This window comes from Nothobranchius furzeri, chromosome 2 (assembly GCF_043380555.1).
Source record: "Nothobranchius furzeri strain GRZ-AD chromosome 2, NfurGRZ-RIMD1, whole genome shotgun sequence".
NCBI lineage: Eukaryota > Metazoa > Chordata > Actinopteri > Cyprinodontiformes > Nothobranchiidae > Nothobranchius > Nothobranchius furzeri.
This window is the reverse complement of record NC_091742.1, coordinates 20,153,677-20,177,826: the sequence shown is the minus strand read 5'-3', so window position 1 is coordinate 20,177,826 and position 24,150 is coordinate 20,153,677. Positions and strand designations below refer to the sequence as shown.

Below are 24,150 nucleotides of genomic sequence, written 5' to 3'. Positions count from 1 at the left end.
CAGTCCAGTCCAAGATAGTGCATATGTGTTAAAATGTTTTTTTTTTGTATTTAAGAGACTTTTTAACATGAACAAATTTGTCCCTCATTCTCCACCTCTTCATGCGCTCGCCACCTCTAAACCCGCGTTTCCTGTCATTTCCGTCCACGAATAAAACCCTTGCTGCGTATCTTTACTCCTCCAGTCACGGGGGAATAAAACGTTCACATTTTCAGTTTTTCCGTGAGTTGTTCGTCAAGCTTCTCCATGTCTGCTGCTAGATATATTCGGCCCTTTATGTTTCCGAGGGCGCAATAGCGGCGCTGACGACGACAGCAGAGTCTTGACCAATCACAAGCTTGCGTTCTCCATCTCGTTGGACGGATGTTTAGAGAAGAGAGCCTGACTCCGTCTGTCCTTGTGAGACTGTCGGATAGGAAGGATGATGGCGTTGAGTGCGAATCAGATTGTGATTCTGTCTCTGACCTTTTAACACCAATTTAGGCTGAGTCCAGTTTAACATGTAACAGATTACTTCTCTTGCTGTTGTGGTGATCTGAAGTTGTATATTTATACACTGTAATTAGATCTAAGTATTATAATCAGAAGTGGTTGTTTTTATCATCAGGGAGTTTACTTAAACACTCTGTATTGACTGAGAGACAAGAAAAGAGAGAGTTGGGATCGTTTAAGAATCTTTAATTTCTATAATTATAAATTCTTACAATCTACCAGGACTATCTCAATGATGAATGCATATGGATTTGGATGTTTCGTGTTGGTGTGTGTGTGTGTGTGTTGTTCAGAATCTCTAGGCTGACGTAGCGAATCTGGTTGTTATGACTAGGCTACCACGAGGCTTCAGAAGCTGATGACATGAGCCGCCATTTTGTGCCGTGACTACGTACCTATGGAGTCTCCCGCGGTCAGATCAGGAGTGTCAGGTCCTAGAACCCCCCTTGGTGCTGGGCTGATGAAACAGTGGTGCAGCACGAACAAACCAGTCTACGGATAGCTATGGTAGTAGTAGCAGATCTCGGCGGGTTCAGCTCTTATTGTGAAGGAACCGTCGTCTTGTTGTTCAAACGACAGAAATTTCCAGCTTGACAGTTCTCAGCTTAAAATAGGAAAGTACAGCTGGCCAGCCTGTAACTTTCTTAATAATGACGATGGAAATCCTTAGGACCTCCACATGAACGGAACTGAGGTTAACATGGAACTGAGTATAAAATGGCGTTGCCTTGTTTTATATCCCCTAATTGTTTACCAATCTTAGTAAACCGGATTGGACACATTAAGTAAACAACCCAGATTCTCTCTACGACAGATGAAAGTTCTGATTGGTTGAAAACAATGTGTCATGTGTTTCCATGGTAATGTAGATCAGTCTGTCTGGTGCAGTCCTGTTTATTCATTAAACACATAACTCATGACATCTTTATTTCACAGATCATTCACCTGATTATTAATGATCAACATATGCTCTGATTAGCTTTATCACGAATAAAGTACTTTAATTAAAGGAAAGCGTTCTTCTTCTCTTCTTCTGTCTCTTCTCCTGGATTGTAAACATACTGAACCAAGCGTCCGACCTTGGTGATGTTACTGTGTGAAGGGGCGCTGTTAAGGGCAGACAATTATAATCTTCATAACGCTACACTGTTAAATTACTTAAAAAGGTAGAAACTACCACGTGGAAGATCCGGTAGTACTTGTGCAAATTCATTACTGGTGATGGTGAGTTTACAGACAGGCAGAAATGTAGATTTATTAATTGATGCTTGGAAATGATGCTTTTACAGACTGGGAAAAAAAATCTAATTATCAATTGAATGTTTAACTCAAAAGGACCGTTACGTAAACCAGCCTGCGCTCATGCTGATCATGGGCAACAAAATGCTCAATTCTTGTTTCCTCTTTCTGATTTGATGGTGGCAAAACAAACAGAGACCTGCTCAGATGAAAAACAAATCATCTCTGATGCCATTTTACATGTAGATTTCATTTTAAAGTGCCTCCAGCTGCTTAAGATTGATTATTTTTGGCCACATGCGGGAAGAACTCTGCAATAAGCTCCCAATTACATGCTTTACTGTTTTTTTTAAACCATTGACTTTAGCGAGCAGTTGTCTTCACAACATCCAGATGTTGGCCATAATTTTGAGTGTTGCCTTTAGCAACCCGATACGTGCGATGCAGATTCAATCTTCTCCCTCTTTTCTTGCTGCGTTTTGCCTTCTGTGGCTTCCAGAGGGAATTATCTGGCCACTCAGCTGCTCATTGTTCATTAGCTAGTCACTAACGGTTTCTTGCAGACGCTGAAGCGTTTCTTTCTGTCATGTGTTTCCAATATTAACTGTGAGTCAGCGTGAGTTGGCTCTGGAGTTGGTGATTCACAGAGCGCCTGAGTAGTGGCAGCGTTGTTTGATCTTCATATGTTGCTTCGTTTTACTCCCGACTTGATGCCGTCTGCTTCATGCAAACTGTTCCCAGCAAGCCTCGTCACTCCACCTCTATTCATTTATCACCTGTTTCTGTTTTTAGATCCATGTTGTGCAGCTGTTCTATACTGAAGACGTGCATTTGCATCCGCTCTCTATGATAGTTTTTTTTTCTTGTCTATGCTGAAATTTATTCCCTCCTGCCCCCAACACGACCTCCTCTTGGCTCAGTTTTTCAATTCAATTCAATAAAAATATACTTGATTAATCCCAGAGGGAAATTGAGTAATTGATTTTCATAAGATAATTATGTTGGTTTTTGTTACCGGCGTAGAATAGAAGTGGATCAGTATTTCTGTCTGGCTAGATATTTTGAAAATACCTCTGAAGCTGGGGAAAAATATGTCAAAGCACAATTTTTAGTTGCTAAAGGAAATGATGGAGGCATTTGTGCAAAAAAAGGATGACGCCACTACAACATTTTCTCTTGGTCCTTGCTGACCTGCCCCCCTCCAGGCCTCGTGTCATCCACAAGCGCTTGTCCCACCAACACTCGTGTTTCGCCACGTGGGCTTCAAGATGTCACATGACATTTAGGCTAGTGGGCAGCTATAATTTCTAATCATTGTGCCCCCCATTGCCTTCTGCAACACTCTTACACCTCCCCCCATCATTTAATCCCCATCAAACCACTCCTGCTGGCTTCACAACTTGTGTCAGACATGAGGGACTCAGTCGTGCAGTGATGTATAAATACATGAGAATGGTGATGATGAGTAACAAACATGGAGACACACGTGTGGACTTATTTTACAAACGGTGGTGGGAGAGGTACAGAGATATGATCATTTAGAGACAGATGATGGGATTTAAATAAAAGAAAAATTGATCATTTAAATAAAAAAATATATGTTTGAAGAAGACGAGAGACAGACATTTGGCATTTTCAGAGGAACACTGGCGTCATCGGTTTAGTTAGTCACACGATTTGTTGCAGGCGGTGCTTTATTTCCCTTTGACGGCAAATGCAAATGTCATCCTGTCTTTTTAATTATTTTGTTAATATCCCCGTAGAGGGCCATGGAAAGATGAATGGGTGCAGCTGAAAGTTAATGACTGATCTTCCCCTTCCACCCTGAAACCAGTGTCTAATGGCAAACAAGATATTTCCAAAGGTATTTAGTTCGCAATATCCTCTCGAGAATTTTGCATTTGCAAAAAACCCTTTCAAGGCAAAATGTCTAGAAACAATTCCTACAGTTATTGCATGTGTCAGTCATGTGGAAGCCTTCTCAGGTTGATGAGTCTTAACGTTCACAGAAATGCAAGACAACTTGGCCATCTACAGTGTTGGGAGTAGTAGCATGTAAGTTTAACGGCATTACTGTATTTTTAAGTTTTGGAGTAATCTAATAAATTACTTTACCCATCATTGCAATGCCATTTTTAGATAGGAACAGGCTGCCAGAGGCTCAGCCCTGCGTATCCACCCATCCACAATGAGCTGAACCATTAATGCTACTGCTTCAGGTGGTCGGTCCCCCATACCATACCATACCATACCATACCAAGTTTATTTATAAAGCACATTTAAAAACAGCATGACAGCTGACCAAAGTGCTGTACAGTAGTAATAAAAAGGAAAAACTCCAAGATAAAAACAAGATAAAAATCATATAGGAGATGAAAGGAATAACCTAAAAATTTAAAAGAAACATACTTGTCATGATCATGCCCGGATCTCTGTGTTTTCCTGTCTCCCTGCAGCAGCAGTAATCTAGCTGATTAATTCCACCTGTGCTGCCCCCTATTTTAGCACCTGACTTCTGCTGTTCAGTGCGAGATCGTCTGCTGCCCTGTCACAGACCTTCGATCGTTTGAACCTGTCTGCCTGCCTGCCTGTTCCTTTCTGACCTCTGCCTGCCTGACCACGAAACCTGTCTGCCTGCCTGTTTGTTACTGACCTCTGCCTGCCTGACCATGGAGCCTGTCTGCCTGCCTGTTGCCCGACCTCCGTCTGCCTGACCACGGAACCTGTCTGCCTGCCTGAGCACGGAACATGTCTGCCTGCCTGACCACGGAACATGTCTGCCTGCCTGTTCGTTACTGACCTCTGCCTGCCTGACCACGGAACATGTCTGCCTACCTGACCACGGAACATGTCTGCCTGCCTGTTTGTTACTGACCTCTGCCTGCCTGACCATGGAGCCTGTCTGCCTGCCTGTTGCCCGACCTCCGTCTGCCTGACCACGGAACCTGTCTGCCTGCCTGAGCACGGAACATGTCTGCCTGCCTGACCACGGAACATGTCTGCCTGCCTGTTCGTTACTGACCTCTGCCTGCCTGACCACGGAACATGTCTGCCTGCCTGACCACGGAACATGTCTGCCTGCCTGAGCACGGAACATGTCTGCCTGCCTGTTCGTTACTGACCTCTGCCTGCCTGACCACGGAGCCTGTCTGCCTGCCTGCTGCCCGACCTCAGTCTGTCTGATCACGGAACCCGTCTATTGCCTCAGTTCCAGCCTGAATCTGAGTACTCATCTTCATCGGCATCCCTCACCACTGAACACCACTGCTGTTTTCAGAAGGTCAGTCACTCTTCAGATTAAGACATCTGAATCGTCTCCCTCGCTGACTGTTTTCTGTCTCCCAGGCCACGCCACCCGGAACTGATTCCAGCTGGTCCTGATCGCTTTGACAAGTCCTTAAATAAACTCTTTAAAACTTTCTCTGTGTTTGGCTGTTATTGGATCCGGCTGATCGTCACTAGGTCTGACCGTGACAATACTAGAGTAAAAAAACAGAGTCACAATAAAAACATAAAAACAATAAAACCTTGGTCATTGATCAAAACCTAAATGATAGAAGGAGGCCTTCAGTACAGACTTGAATCGACCCAGTTCTGGGGCCTTTCGAACACAAAGGGGGAGAGCATTCCAAAGTTTAGGGGCAGCGAATGTAAAGGCCTAGCCTGGCAAGCCAGACTAAATAAATGTATTATTAGTCTGGCCATGCTCCATTGACGGCTCTCGGTTGTGGGGCGGGTTCTACCGTTGTCTTTCAAATGATCTCCGCATTCCACTGGACAATGAATGTGACATACTCTTGTTTCACTCTGTTGCATCATCCCACCCACCAGGCATATAGAGTGCCCTGATTGGCCCACAAAGCGGATAAAGCTCTGTGATTTGTTCACTAAGCAGATAGAGCACTATGATTGTCCCACCATTATGGACCAATCACAGCTCTTTATGTGTTTGAAACCCCTCTAGAGAGTTGTGATTGGCTAGCCAGAGTCCTGGTAGGAGCTGCTGAGGTTCCAATGGAGCATGCCTAGACCATTCTTTGCAAAGCAAGAATTTGGTCTAGTTCACTGGGCTAGTAAAGGCCCGCTCCCCACAAGATTTATACCTCATTTTTGGGATTCACAAAGGCAAGTGATCTGCCGATCTCAGGTTTCTGGGTGGAGCTTAAGGCTTAAGCAGTTCTGACAGATAAGCAGGGGCTTAACCATTCAGGGTATTGTAAACAAAGGTTAAAACCTTAAACTGGATACGATATTTAACAGGCAGCCAGTGCAAGAGTGCAAGGGCAGGTGAAATGTGAAAGCATCTAGAAGTGTTTGTCAGGAATCTAGCCGCCGCATTCTGTACTCCCTGAAGACACACAATTGCTGTGACAGTGACACCAATAAGTACTGAGTTGACATAGTCCAAACATGAGGTGACAAAGGCGTGAACAACAGACTCCAGCTGTGGTTGTTTGACTATTTACTTTAAACGTGAGATGCGACATAATTGAAAAAAACAAGAACTGACTTTAGTGTTAATTTGTGAACTCATTGACAGTTCAGAGTCAAGTTTCACTCCCAGACTAGTTATGCAAGATTTCAAATTTAAAAACGGTAGAGGGAAGTCACCAGGTGCATGCTTTGGATTGATTGAATTAAAAAGAATGGTGTCAGTCTTGTTTTGTTAAGGCAAAGGAAGTTCTCCGACAGCCAGCCTTTAACTGCAGTAATACAGTTGATGAGAAGGCGAGTTGAGTCAGGTTTACTTAAAGCTAAATAAATCTGGCAGTCGTCAGCCTAAAGGTGATAACTTATTCCAAGGTTTGCTAAAATCATCCCCAATGGCAATAAGTAAATCGAGAACAGGAGTGGCCTCAGAATCGAACCCTGAGGTACACCCCAGTGAAGTGGAGTAGATGGAGAGGAAAAGTTCTCAATATGAACACCAAATTGCCTATCTGGCAAATAGGACCCTAACCCCTGGCTGACAATCCCATGTTAATAGTCCCTCCGAGCCTTGAGCATCACGGAAAATATCCCGCCATCACGTGGTGATGCACAGGCCTCAACCCAGGTATCTGTAACATTGCAGGCTGTGAAGTCTTGCACTCTGTTTTTTTCTTTAATGAAATGTTCTCAATCCAAGCTCGTGGTTCTTGACTGGAAAAGAGAGGCTTCAGGTTGGGGGAAACGTCATACCTCAAGTTGGGGGTCTTGTTCATGAAAGATAGAAGAAGGGAGAGGAAGATCGACAGGCTGATCGGGAGCATCTGCAGTAATGTGGTGAACAGGAATCAAAGCCAGAAAGCAAAGCTCAGTGGAAAACCTGATTGATCAATTTGTGAGGATTGTGCACCAACAAGCTTGTTCTACAGTTCGCCATCTTTGTAGTTGTTCTAATGGAAGTCTGCCCAACAAACGTAGAGTGTTGTTTTTGGAAAGACATACAACTGATCACCTGCTGAGGCTACAATGGAGTGTGCCTAGACCGACCTGCAGAGCAACTGCAATGGTTGGTCTCGATTTCTAGGTGAACTCAGCAACTGTGACACCAAATTCGAAAAGCCGTAGTAGCCATCTTTAATTGGGTTGGCTTCAGAAGCGGTAGATGTACATCCAACAAGACTTCATGAGTTTCCAGTGTTTTGTGAGCTAACACACGGGCAAAAGCTGTGTCAAATCTTGTAAAAGCATCAGAAACTAAAGTTTTTATATTTTGTATATCAAAGGTGACTCAGCAGAATATGTAAATTAAATGTAAAAAGACTTTTTTTTTTTACCTTCACGTTTACAAATAAACAGATTGAAACAAAGCGAAGTGAGAGATAAACCACCACTGCAGGAGTCACCCTAGAGGATATGGGAGGTTGGAACTACAAGAGGTTTTGTTTTGAGCAGGAGAAGCAGTCTCAGCAGCATTTGCAGTGAGTTCATGGGCAAGTTAATGTGACAGATTGAATGGGACACCTCACTGTGTGTGTGTTTGAGGGGGGGGGGCACTGAACATGTCGCAGTGAATAGTGCATCATGAGGCCCGACTGAAGCTGCCTGTCTGGACAAGCTAAGCTCAGATGCCTTTATTTTGTCACAATAAAGGTTCACTTCACCCAAATCACAGAAAAATCCTCGCACTGAGTCTGAATTTTTCAGAGATTTATGAAACATCCTGCATGTTTAATGTGTGCACATGCAACTAAGGCCATTGGCACGTTTGTGCCAGTGTGTGTGAGCATCACAGGAACCTTCTGAGTGTGTGTCTTTAGTGCAATTACCCAGTTCCATCATTAGCACCGTGGCTAAATCTTCAGCTGGCAGCTGCTGCAGCCAGGGCTAAAGGGACACGGCGCTGATCTGAAATAGATTAGGATAGAAGTGATGTGTGTATGTGTGTGCAATGTTTCCACCCACCTGCCCTTCCTTTCACGTCGCCTCGTAGTCTTACAGAGGGCCTAATCAATACCCCGGCCTAGAGGAGAAATGCTGAATCCAAGTTTATGGAGTCATTTTGGTCTCCTGTGTGCACATTATGAATGGGCCCCATAAGGCTGCTGATTGGCTAGAGGATAGCAAAGCAAAGCCATAACAAAAGAAAAGATGAGGTACATATAGAGTTGAGGTAGTTGCTTCCTCCTTTATAACATCATTTCTATTGCCTTATTGATCGGCCTCTAGCGGGACAGATAAAATCATAATCCCAAAACAGAAATGAGATAGTTTATTAGTACGTATCAAAGAAACACTGCAATGCCTGCAAGCGTTTGTAAAGACTTTCAACTCAGTGAAGCTCAAGGTTATGGGAGTATATTATCTGTGAGAAGCTTTGAGTTGTACGGGAACTGCTGTGCCTAATTATTCCTTCCATGTTACGATTCTGCCTCACATGACTCATAGACACAGACAGCCTCTGAACCAGTTTGAGGGATTAACATCTAAGAATTGTGCAGTGACCATCACTGTGCTGCTAAAGTTCTCCATGGCAAATGAGGAGCATTAAAGCTGCTCCTTTTTTCTTTTCATGTAATATTCATTCTCTTCTGTTGCCCGTGAGAGGTCTGAGAGTTCCAGTACGAAACGGTATACTCAACAAGAATGTGCATGAAAACCCATCAGTGTTTCTGGAAAAATCACTAATAGTGGTTAGAACTTGAGTTGCAAGGCTACGGCAACAAGTTATCAAAAATAAAACATGTTTCTGCATCTAAATTTTTGTGAATCTGTGCAGGGTACAATGAAACCTCAATACTGTCAAGGGGTTCTAGAGCTGACCAGTGTCAGAAAGTATGGTCTCAGTCAGAGGTCTTGGGTCTTGCAACAGGACAACGACCCAAAACACACCTAAGAATGGCTAAGAGGAAAACATTGGACTATTCTTACACATGCTTGTGTACAGGATGCTTGGTTTTTACAGACGTGTTTTGTCTCCAAAGCAGAAGTTGTTTGTCAGAATACCTACTCTGGTCCTAGTGGAGGATTAAGAGTCATCTGTGACATGAAGGTCACACTCAACTGCAGCATGAAATCAACCGCTCTATGCACCCAACTCTGAGAAAGTGGCAGTTAGTGACCTGCTTCCAGGGGAGGTGGGTTGCAGGTCTGAAATTAGCTTCAGCGCGAGGAGCAGGGCCTGCTGTTTTTGCAGGTTTCAGCTCAGAATCTGAAAAAATTGCACCTGAGACTGAAAAATGAATTTATGTAGCCAAAACCATGTTTGGGGGTATTTTTCATGAGCATATAATATCACATGTAAAAAAAACTCCAAAAAGTGGATTTTTCATGATATGGCCACTTTAAATGTTGAGAGTCATCCACAGTTTACACTTCCGGTACCAGTTATTAAACAAGATCTCTACTTAAACGTTGGTGGATTGCTGGACGTTGGTTTCAACTCAGTCTACCAGCTAAATATTTCATGAACCACTTGACCGATTTGAAAGAAATCTTCCAAAAATAATGATTTCCTGTACATCTATTAACCTTTGGAGTCAAACCAACTCTATAAAACAAAAACAGCATCAAACTCACTCAGTTTGACATTGGTGTCAAAGTGCTTATTGGTTGAATGAAATATTGTGATATCAAGTGAGTTTGTGCTGAGATGTTGTGTATATCAACACTTTAGGTTGCTGTTCCAACCTTCGACAGACAGAAGGTGTCGCTACAAAAGAGTAACACCATTGTACAATTTAAAGAAGTGTCAATTGTGATGTAATATTCAGTTTTACCACCTTCAAATTAAAATTTCGTCTGTGCCTCCAGTCACCAGTTGAGAAGAGCAAGCAATTTGCAAATGAATGAAAAACTTATCTTAGTCTTTGAAAATTTGTTTTCTGTGCCGTGTTTTACCGTTCTTTTTTTATCCCTGGTGTTTCTGTGATTCACTTTTCTGCTTATCGCCGGTTCCCTTCAGAGCTCAGGTCACCTATGTTGATTTCCTGTCAAATCTTGGATTATCCGTAATTTCACTGCAGTAAAATCTGTTTGCTGACAGCTGTTCCCCTACTATCAGAGTTGCTGCCTCCATTGCACACAATACCTTAAACACCACCTGATTTCTTACTCAGGGAAAAAAAAAAGTAAACAGAAGAAAAACATTAATTTTCTGCATGAGTGGATTTGAATTGATCCTTCTTTGCTCTCATTTTCTGAGGTATTTTATTGTATTTGACTATTGTAATGCTGATCTCTACTTTGATGGATTATGGGGTTGGTGTGAATAGATATGGTATTAGGAATGTTCCCTTGGGGTCACAGATTTTTCTACAGGCTTTTGCTCATAATTCACAAAGACTAGAATTTTTTCGAACATTACAGAGAATGACTCACCAATAATTTAGTCATCACTTCTCATGCTTCACTCCAGCATTAGCTGTTCAATCGAACCAAAACACACTCCTGCATTTGTTTACAATCTCTTTTTCAGCCTGAATAAATTGAAGCTGAAATAGAAAATCACTGAGACAAACAATTCTTCAACGATATTAGTTTTATTGATCCAACTGTCCTTGCATCTGCAGTGTGTAATAATACTGGAGCACGATCCCATAACACCACAGTTCGTAATGGACTGCAATTACTTTATGTAGAAATATTATATTTTCACTCTTGACTGCATTGAGGAATGATCTAACACAAGCTTGAGGTTGATGAAGATTTTCACCCTGTTTTGTATCTCTTCCAGGTGGTATATAAGAACAATGACATCCGGCTGGAGCTCTCTCGCCTGGCCCGAATTGTTGACCCTAAGATGAAACTCCATGGTGATGTGGTTTTTAAGTGCGAAAATGTTCCCACGCTTGACCCCATCAACTTTGAGAACCCTGACTCCTACCTTGCCATGCCAAAGTGGAATACCAAACGCGTTGGCTCAATCTCCTTTGACTTCCGAACCTCTGAACCCAATGGGCTGATTCTCTATACCCACGGTAAGCCTCAGGACCGCCGGGATGCAAAAGGCCAGAAAAACAACAAGGTGGACTTCTTTGCAGTGGAGTTGCTGGATGGAGGGCTGTACCTGCTTTTAGACATGGGATCAGGCACTATTAAAGTCAAGGCTACCCAGGCTAAAGTCAACGATGGCGCCTGGCACCACGTGGACATCCAGAGGGACGGTCGCTCCGGTAAGACAAATGGAAAGAAGATTCATGACTTTATTTGTTGGTTTATTTATGATTTATTTTTCTTTCACACAAACTCAGGAACACAAAGAATACAAGTAGAGTCAATCAGTAAAGAAAACACCTGGCCTAATTAAAGACACGCTGCCTTTGGCCTGACACACTTGGGCTGGCCACACTTGTACTCTGCCTGACCCAGATCAGTAACTGGCTGTCCAGCAACTTTTTTGTCCTCAATGCTAACAAGACAGAGACCCTGATCGCTTCACCCCCGGAACTTCAGCCAAAAATCGAGCAAGAAATTGCCTCTTTTTGCCCATCAGCCAAGGCCAACATTAGAAACCTAGGAGTTATTTTCGATCCAGCCTTAAGTTTAGGCTTACACGTCAAAACCATCTCCCGCTCTTGTTTCTTCCAACTGAGAAACATTTCAAAAGTCCGTAAACTGGTTTCTACTGCAGATCTGGAAAAAATCATCCATGCCTTTTTGTCATCATGCTTAGACTACTGTAACGCTCTTTTTACTGGTCTCAGCAAAACCTCCCTCTCACGCCTTCAAGCCATCCAAAATGCAGCAGCCAGACTCCTAACCAAATCCAGCAGATGAGCTCACATCACCCCAGTTTTACAGTCCCTCCACTGGCTCCCGGTAGAATATAGAATTCAGTTTAAAGTTTTAGTCCTGACCTATAGAGCTCTTAATAACCAGGCTCCAAGCTACCTATCTGAGCTTTTATCCCCACACACCACCTCTCGGAACCTTAGAGCCACATCTGAAAACCTCCTGGCTGTTCCTCGAACCAGACTAAAAAACAAAGGGGACAGTGCCTTTCAGACTTTTGTACCCAGACTTTGGAAAAGTCTACCTTCAAATCTCTGTCTCTCTAACACTGTAGAGGTCTTTAAAAATCATCTAAAAACTCACCTTTTCATCCAGGCGTTCCCTCCCTAAATGTTTCAAAAAGATGGCTTTGTTCTTGTTCACACCTTCACTTTGTTTATACTCATGATTTTATTTTCTACTTTATCACTGCTATTGTTTTTATTAGTTAGAGGTATTTGCCCTGATCTTACTCATGTTGTACAGCGCTTTGTGATTTATATCTGTGAAAGGCGCTATATAAATAAACTTTTACTTACTTACTTACACCACACTGTATAGGGAGCCTAAGTGTCCTCCCTTTCCGGTCGGCTCATAGGTCCCCGGAAGAACAAAAAAATGAATGCAAATCAACGGGGCTAAAAATGCTATTTTCTAATCTGTTATGCCTTAGACCCTGGATCGTACATATGTTGTACTGTAATTTAAATTAAAAGCAATGATGGGTGTTTCGACCACGCCAATCACGTACTTTAAGATTAATCAGCTTCTAAAAGTTGGTCATTAGCATGACTACACACCAGAAATCGGCACGCCGTATATGTGATGTCACCACATAATCTCCTCTCCCCTAACGTAGTTGTTACTTACCAAATGACCAGATTTATGGTGTTTTTTTCCTCCTGTAGGAAGTTTGCAGAACTTACATCACTTTTCCCTCAGTTTTCTCCGTGTCTCGTTTATGATGTCACTTTCATGAAGGGCATTTGTAGTCCTGGACTTATTTTCACACAACACCTAAAATAGCATTTCCCCCTGTTCAAAAATAAGCTCGTTCTTGGTATCAAAATGTGTCTTTAAAATTCACGGACATCATATGTGAAATCCATGGCACGTAACAAGTGGAATTAGAAAATAGCGTTTTTAGCCCTATTGACTTGCATTCATTTGTTCGTTCTTCTGGCGACCCATGATCCGGAAGTAGATGGGCGTGACTTTGGCTCCCTAGCCTACTAACAAACAGTAAAAAAAATTAAGTAATAAGTAAAAAATAATTACACAAACCAAATAAGTTAGAACAATGGTTCCGAAAGATTTATATGAGAATGCTGCACTATAAAAAACAAAACAAACAAAAAAAAACATAAATTTATTTTAATTTTACATAAATAAAGTATCACACTTTAAGTTGGGGTTGCCAGACTGGTACCTTAAAATAACAGGCAAAACTTTTTTCTTTTACAATTAAAAGGTACTTTTATAGTTGTTGTATGGTTAAAAATGGTGCAGAATAGAAGAAAATGGTTTTACTTGAAGAAAAAAAACATTGTTTTGCTGTAAAATGAACATGAAAATAATCTATAAAATACAATTTGTGCCACTAAAACCAACATTTTTTTCCCACTAAAAACTACATTCAAACAGTTTTCCTCATGATAATGAAATGGTTGTTTTCACCATTTAATTTATTTACAGCAACTTCACATAAATTTGACAATTAAAAAAAAATCCTGTCATGGTTTATCACTGTTAAATATACAGCTATTTTTTACAGTGTGATCATAATTCAACTGAGATTTAATTGTGCTCGGGCGTTGGTCAGGCTGCTAAGGTTGTAGCAACATTGAAGTAGGAAGGGGTGGGAGATCACATAAGATTTTTTCTTCATCTCACTCCTGTTCTATTGTCTTGGAAAGTGTCATTGTTATGTTAAAATGTTGTGGCATTTTTTTAACATTGCCATGAAAACAATAAATGTTCTAACAATAATAATAAAATACCTTATACTATCTGATGTGAAAGGCCAAATCAGCTGTTCTGAGATATTAAAGCCATGTCTAATAATAAAAAAATAAAAAAAAGAGTACAGTGTATTACAATCTGACCATACAATATAAAGTGTTTGTCAGTTGTTAAGCCGATTGGCGGCCTTTTTCTCTGCACATATTTGGTGTAATCTGTTTGGGTAATAATAGACCTTAAGTTTTGCCAGAACACGATTTAAAGCTGGACTTGTTAGAGTTTATTAGCATAACATTTAGTGATCAAAGAGTCCAGTTTAATAAATGATGGTTAAATGCTTTTATTGCTGCAAATGCCACCTCATGCACAACATTTATTTCAGTTCTTCTGCGCAAAATCAAATTTGAAATACTTTAAATCAAACCTCCTCACTGATTTGAGTCTATTTATCTGTTTGTACATTTGTTCAGCTACAATGTGACACTGACCCCAGAGTTAGGACTAAGTCAAAGTCAGTTTTATTGTCAATTCTACCACATGTGCAAGACATACAGAGAAATGAAATTGAGTTTCAGTACACACAATTCAGAGATCAGACATACATGGGCAAGACACATGACAAGAATTGGAGACTGTGGTCCTTCACAACGCGAAAAGATGAAAAGGGAATTACATGAGGATAAATTGGGGGAGGGAAAAAAGGCATACCAGAGTTACTCCCGGCAGGGCGTAGCTTTACTATGCAAAAAAAAAAACCTCAACCATATAAGCACGAACATCACAGTTCACAGCATGAGACTCCGATAGGGAGGCGGAGGGGGGGGGGGGGGGGGGGGGGTCCTGTTTCCCCAGGTTTTCACAGCATTTGTCTGCATTCCTTTCTCCGTGGGGGTTGTTGTTAGCAGCTCAAGGCTGCCTTGGTGTCAGATTTGGATAACAAGACTTTGTTTGGGTCAGGCAGAGATAATTTTCCTCTCTGCCTTGAAGACTGTATTGACCATTCAAGTCCTCCAGTGAAGCCAATTTAGGTACTAATCATCCCCACACCGTCCGGTGACCCTCTCCGAGATGACATCCATTTTGCGCACTAATACCAGTAACGCAGCAAGGACATTGTCCAGCTTACGATTCACCTCGAGTAATGTCCCAGTCTGTGCGGTCACCGCACGGGCGGTGCTTTCCTTGGGTGCAGGTCGCACTTCAATCGCTCCCGTCTCCCCAAATTTCCAGAAAATCAGATATCCTCCCACTCCAATCAGAAGAAATCCAGTAATCATCAGGCCAAATATCCACATGTCTTCGACATCCTCAATGGACAACTGAGAGAGGCAAACGATCCTCCAGACCTTCCAGGAATCGAGCGCATATCCCGCTACGTGTGTCCCTTTGGGAGCCCCCTCCTCAGTTCTCATCGTAGAAAAGCTCTTATCAATCGCGTTGAATGACCAATTAATTAAATCCATTTCCAAAAAATAGGGATTTCCAGAAGAAATGCAGAGATGTGCTCTGTAGGCAGACAGGACAAAGAGCCTTGGGAAAAAAAGATAAGGGAGCAAAAGCAGAAGCGTCTGTTCTCTGCGAGTGCCGGATGAAGGAGTTACAGTCAGCAACAAAGGTCTGCCTTCCGACAGCAATAACACACAACTAGGGAGCTGTGGAAACTGCGGTTTGAGCTGACATCAGGATATGTTCAGACATCTGTTTTATAATTCTGATGCACCCGTAAGAAAATAACTTAATATTATTTTTTTATAAAATATTAAAATGCTACTATGTCAAATTGGCCTTGACTCAGAAAAGTGGTTCCAGCCCATTAGAAGCTTTTTCTGCAAATCAAATATACGTGAATGTAAAAGGCCTGAATATAATAATTTCAACAGTGATTTGTCACCTTAATGAAGTAGCATTTTTCTCTAGATCGCGACAGAGTCCTTTTTCACTTCTGCTTTCCATTTTTGGGTCCTGTGATCTCAAAACATGACCAAATACACAGAAAGTATTAGAAGAAGATTATATTAGTGAAAAGGGTTTGAAACTTCTCTCGCCTTAAGCTTCAAACCCAATACAATCTCTACATTAGGTGAGATCCTCCAGAGAACACGGCTGTGTTAGTCGGCGTTACAGCCCGCGTTATATATCAGGTTAGAGCAACCAATTTAGCCGCGTGTCAGAGCTCGCCGCTTTGATTAATCACTGGCACAGCCCCCAAGTGCGATAGCAAAGCAGAAAGTTGGATTTTTCATGGTGAAACGCAGGAATGAGACAGATAAATGGATCCCATACTGAAAGATGGTTAAGAACAGACATAATCACACTTGTGGCTCCAGAGAAATGTTAATAAGAGTTTGAGTGAATTAAATTTTACGTCCACAAAGAGTTCTAGCTGGGTTTTCAGACTCGCTTCAAGGTGAATGTAACATGATGTGTGAGAACTCATATATAGTGTTTTTTTATAAGAAAAAGGGATATTTTCATGTGCTCCATATCTTCCAGTAAGGGCTGAAGAAGAGATGCAGTTAATGTAAGATATGTGATACAAGTACATTCAGCATGATAGCTGATACAGCTGGTTTTTGCTTTAATGGGAGTATTAAAGGTGCCTACATGGATTTTTAAGCTCACAACAATGTGGCAAAGTTTATTTTTAGCTTCATGAGGCAAAGTAGAAGAAGAAGAAGAAAATATCATTTCTATAGCGCCTCTCAAGATAAAAATCACGAGGCGCTTCACAAAAACAAAAAAAATGTAAAAATATAAAAAATAATTTAGAAAATGGTTGAAATATATATTTAAAACTAGCAAAAGATAGACAATTGTGATTTAAAAAATGCTAAGAAAGAGAGAGAGTGACTAGGAAAGAGGAAAATCAGTGGATCCTGAGGAAGGTGGAATAGGTGGGGAGAGAGTGGTGAAGAAGGTCATACAAAAGCCAGCTTGAACAAGTGAGTCTTCAGCTGCTTTTTGAAGGAGACCACTGAGTCCACTGATCTTAGGCTCAGGGGGAGAGAGTTCCAGAGTCTGGGGGCCACAGCAGCAAATGATCTGTCACCTTTGGTCTTTAGCCTGGTGCGCTGCACAACCAGTAGGCTTTGGTCACTGGACCTCAGGGACCTGCTGGGGGTGTAGGGACTAAGAAGATCACCAATGTAAGATGGTGCTTGTCCATGTAAGGCCCTAACACATCATTTGTGACTAGAGCTTCATTAGGGCTGTTTTTGGCGCTCGAGTTTTACATCCTTCTTTACATTGGGACTGTCAAATTCCTAAAAGTTCTAGCAAATAGAAGTTTTTACTGGTATCTATCTCATTCTCATGCTTTTCCACAAACTAGAAGGTTTTGTTTACTGTACAAGTTTCTCAGCCATCCGAGTTGTCCAGTAGGTTCAGATATCTCATTCCAAAATGAAAACTAGATAGATAGATAGGTATAGATATAGATATAGATGTAGAAATAGAGATATAGACAGATAGAGAGATTTAGATAGACAGATAGAGAGATTTAGATAGACAGATAGAGAGATAGATAGATAGACAGATAGAGAGATAGATAGATAGACAGATAGCGAGATAGATAGATAGACAGATAGCGAGATAGATAGCGAGATAGATAGATAGACAGATAGATAGATAGACAGATAGCGAGATAGATAGATAGATAGATAGATAGATAGATAGATAGATAGATAGATAGATAGATAGATAGATAGATAGATAGATATATAGATAGATAGACAGATAGATAGATAGATAGATAGACAGATAGATAGATAGATAGATAGATAGATAGATAGATAGATAGATAGATAGATAGATAGATAGATAGATAGATAGATAGACAGACAGACAGATAGATAGATAGATAGATAGATAGATAGATAGATAGATAGATAGATAGATAGATAGATAGATAGAGAGATAGAGAGATAGATAGACAGATAGAGAGATAGATAGATAGACAGATAGCGAGATAGATAGACAGATAGAGAGATAGACAGATAGATAGATAGACAGATAGCGAGATAGATAGATTGATAGATAGATAGATTGATAGATGATAGATAGATAGATAGATGATAGATAGATAGATAGATGATAGATAGATAGATAGATAGATGATAGATAGATAGATAGATAGATAGATAGATGATAGATAGATAGATAGATAGATGATAGATAGATAGATAGATAGATAGATAGATAGATAGATAGATAGATAGATAGATAGATAGATAGATAGATAGATAGATAGATAGATAGATAGATAGATAGATAGATAGATAGATGATAGATTGATAGATGATAGATAGATAGATAGATAGATAGATAGATAGATAGATAGATAGATAGATAGATAGATAGATAGATAGATAGATAGATAGATAGATAGATAGATAGATGATAGATTGATGGATAGATGATAGATAGATAGATAGATAGATAGATAGATAGATAGATAGATAGATAGATAGATAGATAGATAGATAGATAGATAGATAGATAGATAGATGATAGATAGATAGATAGATGATAGATTGATAGATAGATGATAGATAGATAGATGATAGATAGATAGATGATAGATGATAGATAGATAGATAGATAGATAGATAGATAGATAGATAGATAGATAGATAGATAGATAGATAGATAGATAGATAGATAGATTATTGTGATTGGTAGTTGGTAATAATTACTTTCACTCCCTCCAGGCATCATCTCGGTAAACAGCCGCAGGACACCATTCACAGCCAGTGGGGAAAATGAGATCTTGGACCTGGAAGGAGACCTTTATTTGGGTGGCCTGCCTGACAGCCGGGTGGATCTGGTGCGCCCCACTGAGCTCTGGACCGCCATGCTTAACTACGGCTACGTGGGCTGCATTCGGGATCTGTTCATTGATGGACGCAGCAACGACATAAAACAAATAGCTCAGTCACAGAATGTGACCGGCATCAAGTCCTCATGTAGTAAGGCGACAGGGAAACAGTGCGACAGCAGCCCCTGCAAGAACAACGGGGTGTGCAAGGAAGGCTGGAACCGATTCATCTGTGATTGTACTGGGTCTGGCTTCTGGCATAGCACCTGTGAACGAGGTGAGTCGCCTTTTGAGTTTTCTCTCTTTCAGTGAAGATCTTCAGAAATCATGTTGCATTTGCCAGAAGCCATATTGATTAACTGGTGAAAAGGATTGTTTTTAATGAGCTGAACGCGATTTTATTTGTGTTTTTTCCAGTCGTGCTGTGCTCCATCTGTGTTTTGTGAAAGTTGGCAAAAGACAATGTTGAAACTGAATTGATAAATACTTTCTGATTTCTGAGTTGTCCAATACACAGTAAGGACCACATGGGTTAGGGTTAGGGTTGGGGTTGTTATGACCAAGCTGCTCAAACTGAGTCCAAGTATAGAATTAGGTATGAAATAAGATAAAATATATTTGAAAATATGTAAAAATAGAATAAATCAATCAAAATAGAAAGTGCAGAGAAATGTAAACCATGCAGAAAATTGGTGATGCACTTGCACTTCTGCAGATAGTGTAACAGTTACTTGTGGAATACATATTGGGCAAAATATCAGACAAAATGAAAGCAGTAATAAAGTGTGAAGAAGGGGGTTGTCAGCGCAGTCGTTCAAGAGTGCGATGGTCTTGGGAAAGTTTTTAATATGATGGAGAAAAATGGCTGGAAAATGACAAGAGTGTAGCATTGGTGAGCTAACTTTATCTGTCATAAAGAAGTGGATGGTGCTGTTTTTATCTAGGAAAACCAGAAAAGTGACTTAGGTTACGTCCTTCAAATTATTTATGGAAGCGTTGCTGAAAGATTTAATAAGATTTTCCCTTTCGCCAAGAAGATGTGTTTGGGTTTCATGGGAATCTTCTGGAGAGAAATTGAACTTCCAGCTGGTGAAATGGGCTCTTCTCGTCTCGGTTTTAAGAGATTGGCTGCATAAAGTTTTTATGAGACAGAGGAGATGGGACCACCGCAAGCTGTGGGAGAATATGTAATCGGGGTATTGTTCAAATTGTTCTTGGCTTTTCCACAATTTTACAGAGATTTGCTCAGTTCAGGGGAGGTCTTTGAGCACTAGAAGACACTTGAGGCCTGCAAGGATCTCACTTGTACGTGGAATAATGAGCATCTGGAGAGGTGATTGTTGTAATAAGCAATCATGGGAACTATAGGAGGACCAAGGATATTTAGTTACCAACAAAGAAGAATATCAACATGCAAACTAAACCTTTTTATGAAAGATTCAGATGAAAAATGACTGTACTAGATCTAAAAATCTGACCAACATGAGCTTTGTTTTGGTGGGTGCTTCGTCTTCCACCCACAGAAAGAAAAATGTTTATGACCCTGCCTCTTCATACCCTCACATCATTCTTCTCCTTTCTTATTCCTCTTCCTCCCACACATTGGTCTCCAACTGGTCATACATCTGTTTCCAATGAGCGCTGTAGCCGCCGGTTGGTAACCCACAGGATGGCAGGGATGCACTTCATCTTCTATTGATGTAGAACAAAACATCCGTCTGATCAGCTGTGAGTTTCAACTTCCCCATGTTAGGTGGAGGGAATAGTCCTGATGCTGCTAATGCTAAATATGTCCCTCTGGACTAGAATGTTTAGCTTTAAACTCTGCAGTAAAAAACATCCCTGCTATACAACGGAGACAGAGTGGAATCGTTTCAAATTTAGAGATTGCTCAAAATACCCACATCAGTATGAAAAGGTCAATGTTTGACAGCAGAGGTGGTAATTTATGTGTCCTTAGCTACAACCGCCCATTTGAAAGACTAAAAAGAGGTGTCATGTCATCACAAACATATTCTGAGTGCTAACAGATGGCTCAAGCTAGGCTTGAGCAGTATTACGGTATTACTGTAAACAACTGGTCACGAAAAAAACAGCACACATAGGAAACAAGGTTTAAAAAAATAAAAGCAAATATTAATAAAAATGATAAACAAAAGTAATTTATTGTAAAAAAAAAAACAGAAGCGTGGTTGAATTTTCTGTTTTACTTAAATAGTTAAAAATGTTTTGACCAACTTTTGGAGACTTTCCATAAAATTTATGAATGCAATGTCATCACGTGACGGTGCGCCAGTAGAAAGTGGCAGCTCGTGCACCAGCTGACTTATCATCTAAAAGAAAAACGACTTCTGCAGTTTGGGAGTATTTGTGGTTCGAAGCAAACTTAAAAGGAGAGCCTGTAAACACTGATCAGGTAATTTGTGCAAACAAAAGATGACGCTCCACTGGCACAGCAGAGGAGCCAATCTTAGCTGAAAAATCACCTTTCTGTCTGGAGCCGGCTATTAAGAGACAACAACACTTTTCTGGTGAAGAATGAACTGTCAGCCTTCCCCAGTTGTCAGGACTAACACCAAAGTAACCGTATGTTGGTGCCACAAGCCCATCAAAGCGGGTTTTCAGCAGTGTTTGTTATTCAGTTTCTGAACGGTGAAGGTCCAAACAAACAGTTTAGTAATTCCACATGAGGCTTATGTCATCATTTTAAAATTAGTCCCGGTAATACCGAACACCCTGGTAAAATGTGGAGGAAGCTAGACGGTATTAAAATTTGGATACTGCCCAAGCCTAGTTCAAGCTATTGTTATGTCACTTGAAATGGTCCAGGACACTATTTCCCACACTTTACCAAAATGTCTTTATAGCTCAGTTGGATCAGAAATTCTTTCAGAATTTTGGAAAAAGCTGATCCAGCTGGGGTTTTATTAAGCATAAGGAAATTATTATTAACTAATCTGCCCCCATCTTTCCCAGCACCTTCCACTTTTTCTCTTGAAACATTAGTCACCACCCGAGGCATCTGCTCTGTGGCTTGAAGCAGCCTCTGTAGAAGCACCACAGTTCAATACTGAAGCTTTCTCTCTTTGCTGCATGTGCTCCCTTTCTCACATGCACTAGAGTGAGGCCACCAACCCCGTGGAAGAATCACACCTCAGGCCGCATGTGTCAGCAGTCTCATTCTGTCAGTCACCACTCATATCTTGTGACCACACGTCAAGAGAAGGTGCAGAGCCTGAGCACAGCTTCAGCTAGCTGCAAAAGTGAAGACTTCTCAGGCTGTATTTTCACCACCATGTTCACTATAGCTGGTGAAAGAAAGCCTGGTGCACTTCATTCTAAATGATTTGGTTTTGATGTGAGCTGCAAACGAAGGTTGGGCCGTGTCTTTTTTTAGATATGATTAAGCGTTGCAGTATCCACCTTATTTTTCCCTTTCTTTATGGAGAAACGATGATGTAAGCAACATCTGGTGAGATGCCACATACCCATTGGTTTTCTTGATGAGCTTTTGTTGCTAGTAGCAGTTTCTTTGAACATTTCAAGAGGATTTGAAAAATTATTTACCCTTGAAAAATGTAACCATGTGGCTCGGGATGTGCTGTTCACGGTTGTACAAACAACCCGAGAAATTAAAATTTGTGGGTATAAGAGCGATGTTTAACATGCACTTTAGTGTGGCTGCCAGCGTCGGTGCAGCTTTTACTGCCTTCCTGGAGATGAGGAACCAAGAGGGATGTGGCTGAAAAATCTTAACCTGGAAATGGCCGCAAACTTAAGTTGTGCGTTCGTTTCATTTTGTTGTGAAAAACCCAGAGAGGAACACTCTCATCCTACTTTGTTGTTTGATATGTCAATCCTCCACAGAAGGGCAGCCAGGTAGTAAAGCAATGTGACAGTAGTCTCACAAGAACAACAGGTATGATTTCATGTGTACAACTTTCTGAATATATAATGTAGCATATGTGTTTAGACTGCCATTTTTAACCTAAAATTGCCATCCTGCAGTTTGATGTAGAAACTAAAACTAAAACCCAGACAAGGCGATGAGGGATTTTAAGCTCTGACTCACCTCTACGTCTGCTTTTACTTAAATAAGATTGTGTCCCACCTCTTTCAACAAAAGACCTTCAAAACTCTGCTCAACCTTCTGTTTCCACCTCCTACCAACAATATATCAGCTGACACCTTTGCCTCATTCTTCACTGACAAAGTGGCAGCTATAAGCACACAGTTTACTCAACTGGCCACTCCTGAACATTCGCTACCACAAACTCTTTCTAGCCCAACCATCTCAAGTCCTACTGCATAATTTTCCTCTTTTCCCCCTCTCACTGAGAACTGTGTGTCCAAGCTTCTCACGTGCAGCCACCCTACTACATGCCCACTCGACCCCATTCCGACTTAGCTGCTCCAAGTTATTGCTCCTACAGTAGCTGCAGCAGTCACACATGTGATCAATGCTTCACTGACATCCGGTACATTTCCCACCTCTCTCAAGCATGCTCAGGTTAAACCGCTGCTAAAAAACCCATCTCTTCCTCCAGATCATGCGGAGAACTACTGATCTATCTCTCTCCGCCCTTTTCTGTCCAAAATCATTGAAAGGGTGGCTTTCAATCAGATCACAGAATACCTCTCACCAAACTGTCTGCTTGACCCTTACCAATCTTGGTTCAAAAAGGGCCACTCCACTGAAACTGCTCTGTTAGCAGTGACGGAATCCTTAAAAGAAACTAGAGCGACTGCCAAATCCTCAGTGCTTATCCTGCTCGACTTTTCGGCTGCATTTGACACTGTCAACCATGGCTTCCTTTTGTCCACACTCTCTAGCATGGGCATCACAGAGAAAGCACATGCCTGGTTTGAATCATACCTCACAGGACGATCATTCAGTGTATCTTGGCTTGGACAATCCTCTACCGTGCACCATCTTGCCACAGGAGTCCCCCAGGGCTCTGTACTAGGACCTCTTCTCTTTGCCATATACACCACCTTACTGGGTGAGATCATTTGATCACATGGCTTCTCCTACCACTGCTATGCAGACAACACCCAGCTCTATCTGTCATTTCCACTGGATGACCACACTGTCTCTGCAGGTATATCAAACTGTCTCTCTGACATATCAAAATGGATGAAATCCCACCATCTCCAACTCAACCTCTCTTAATTTGAACTACTTGTCATCCCAGCAAACCCATCCATGCAGCACAATATCTCAATCCAAAATGACTTCCTATCTCTGGCTCCTTCAAAGGTATTTCGAAATCTGGGTGTTGTGATTGATGAACACCTGACCTTTAAAGATCATGTTGCCTCTGTTGCTTGTTCATGCCGCTTTGCGCTGTATAACATACGAAAGATCAAACCATACCTAACACAACATGCAACCCGGCTCCTGGTGCAATCTACTGTCATCTCCCGCCTCGATTACTGCAATG

General features: G+C 41.3%; 1 protein-coding gene across 17 annotated transcripts in view; it reads left to right on the top strand.

Annotated features, from left to right (window-relative positions):
• LOC107378159 (neurexin-3b) overlaps positions 1–24,150 on the top strand; it is a 455,269-nt gene that overhangs the window by 124,524 nt on the left and 306,595 nt on the right. For all 17 annotated transcript variants that reach the window (XR_011516660.1, XR_011516662.1, XM_054748395.2 and 14 more), the window contains 2 exons: positions 10,892–11,330; positions 18,600–18,983. Coding sequence is in view for 15 of the 17 variants with exons in the window: in XM_054748395.2 (XP_054604370.2) it covers positions 10,892–11,330; positions 18,600–18,983 (823 nt within the window). In the remaining 2 variants the exon portion in view is untranslated. The remainder of the gene's footprint in view (positions 1–10,891; positions 11,331–18,599; positions 18,984–24,150) is intronic.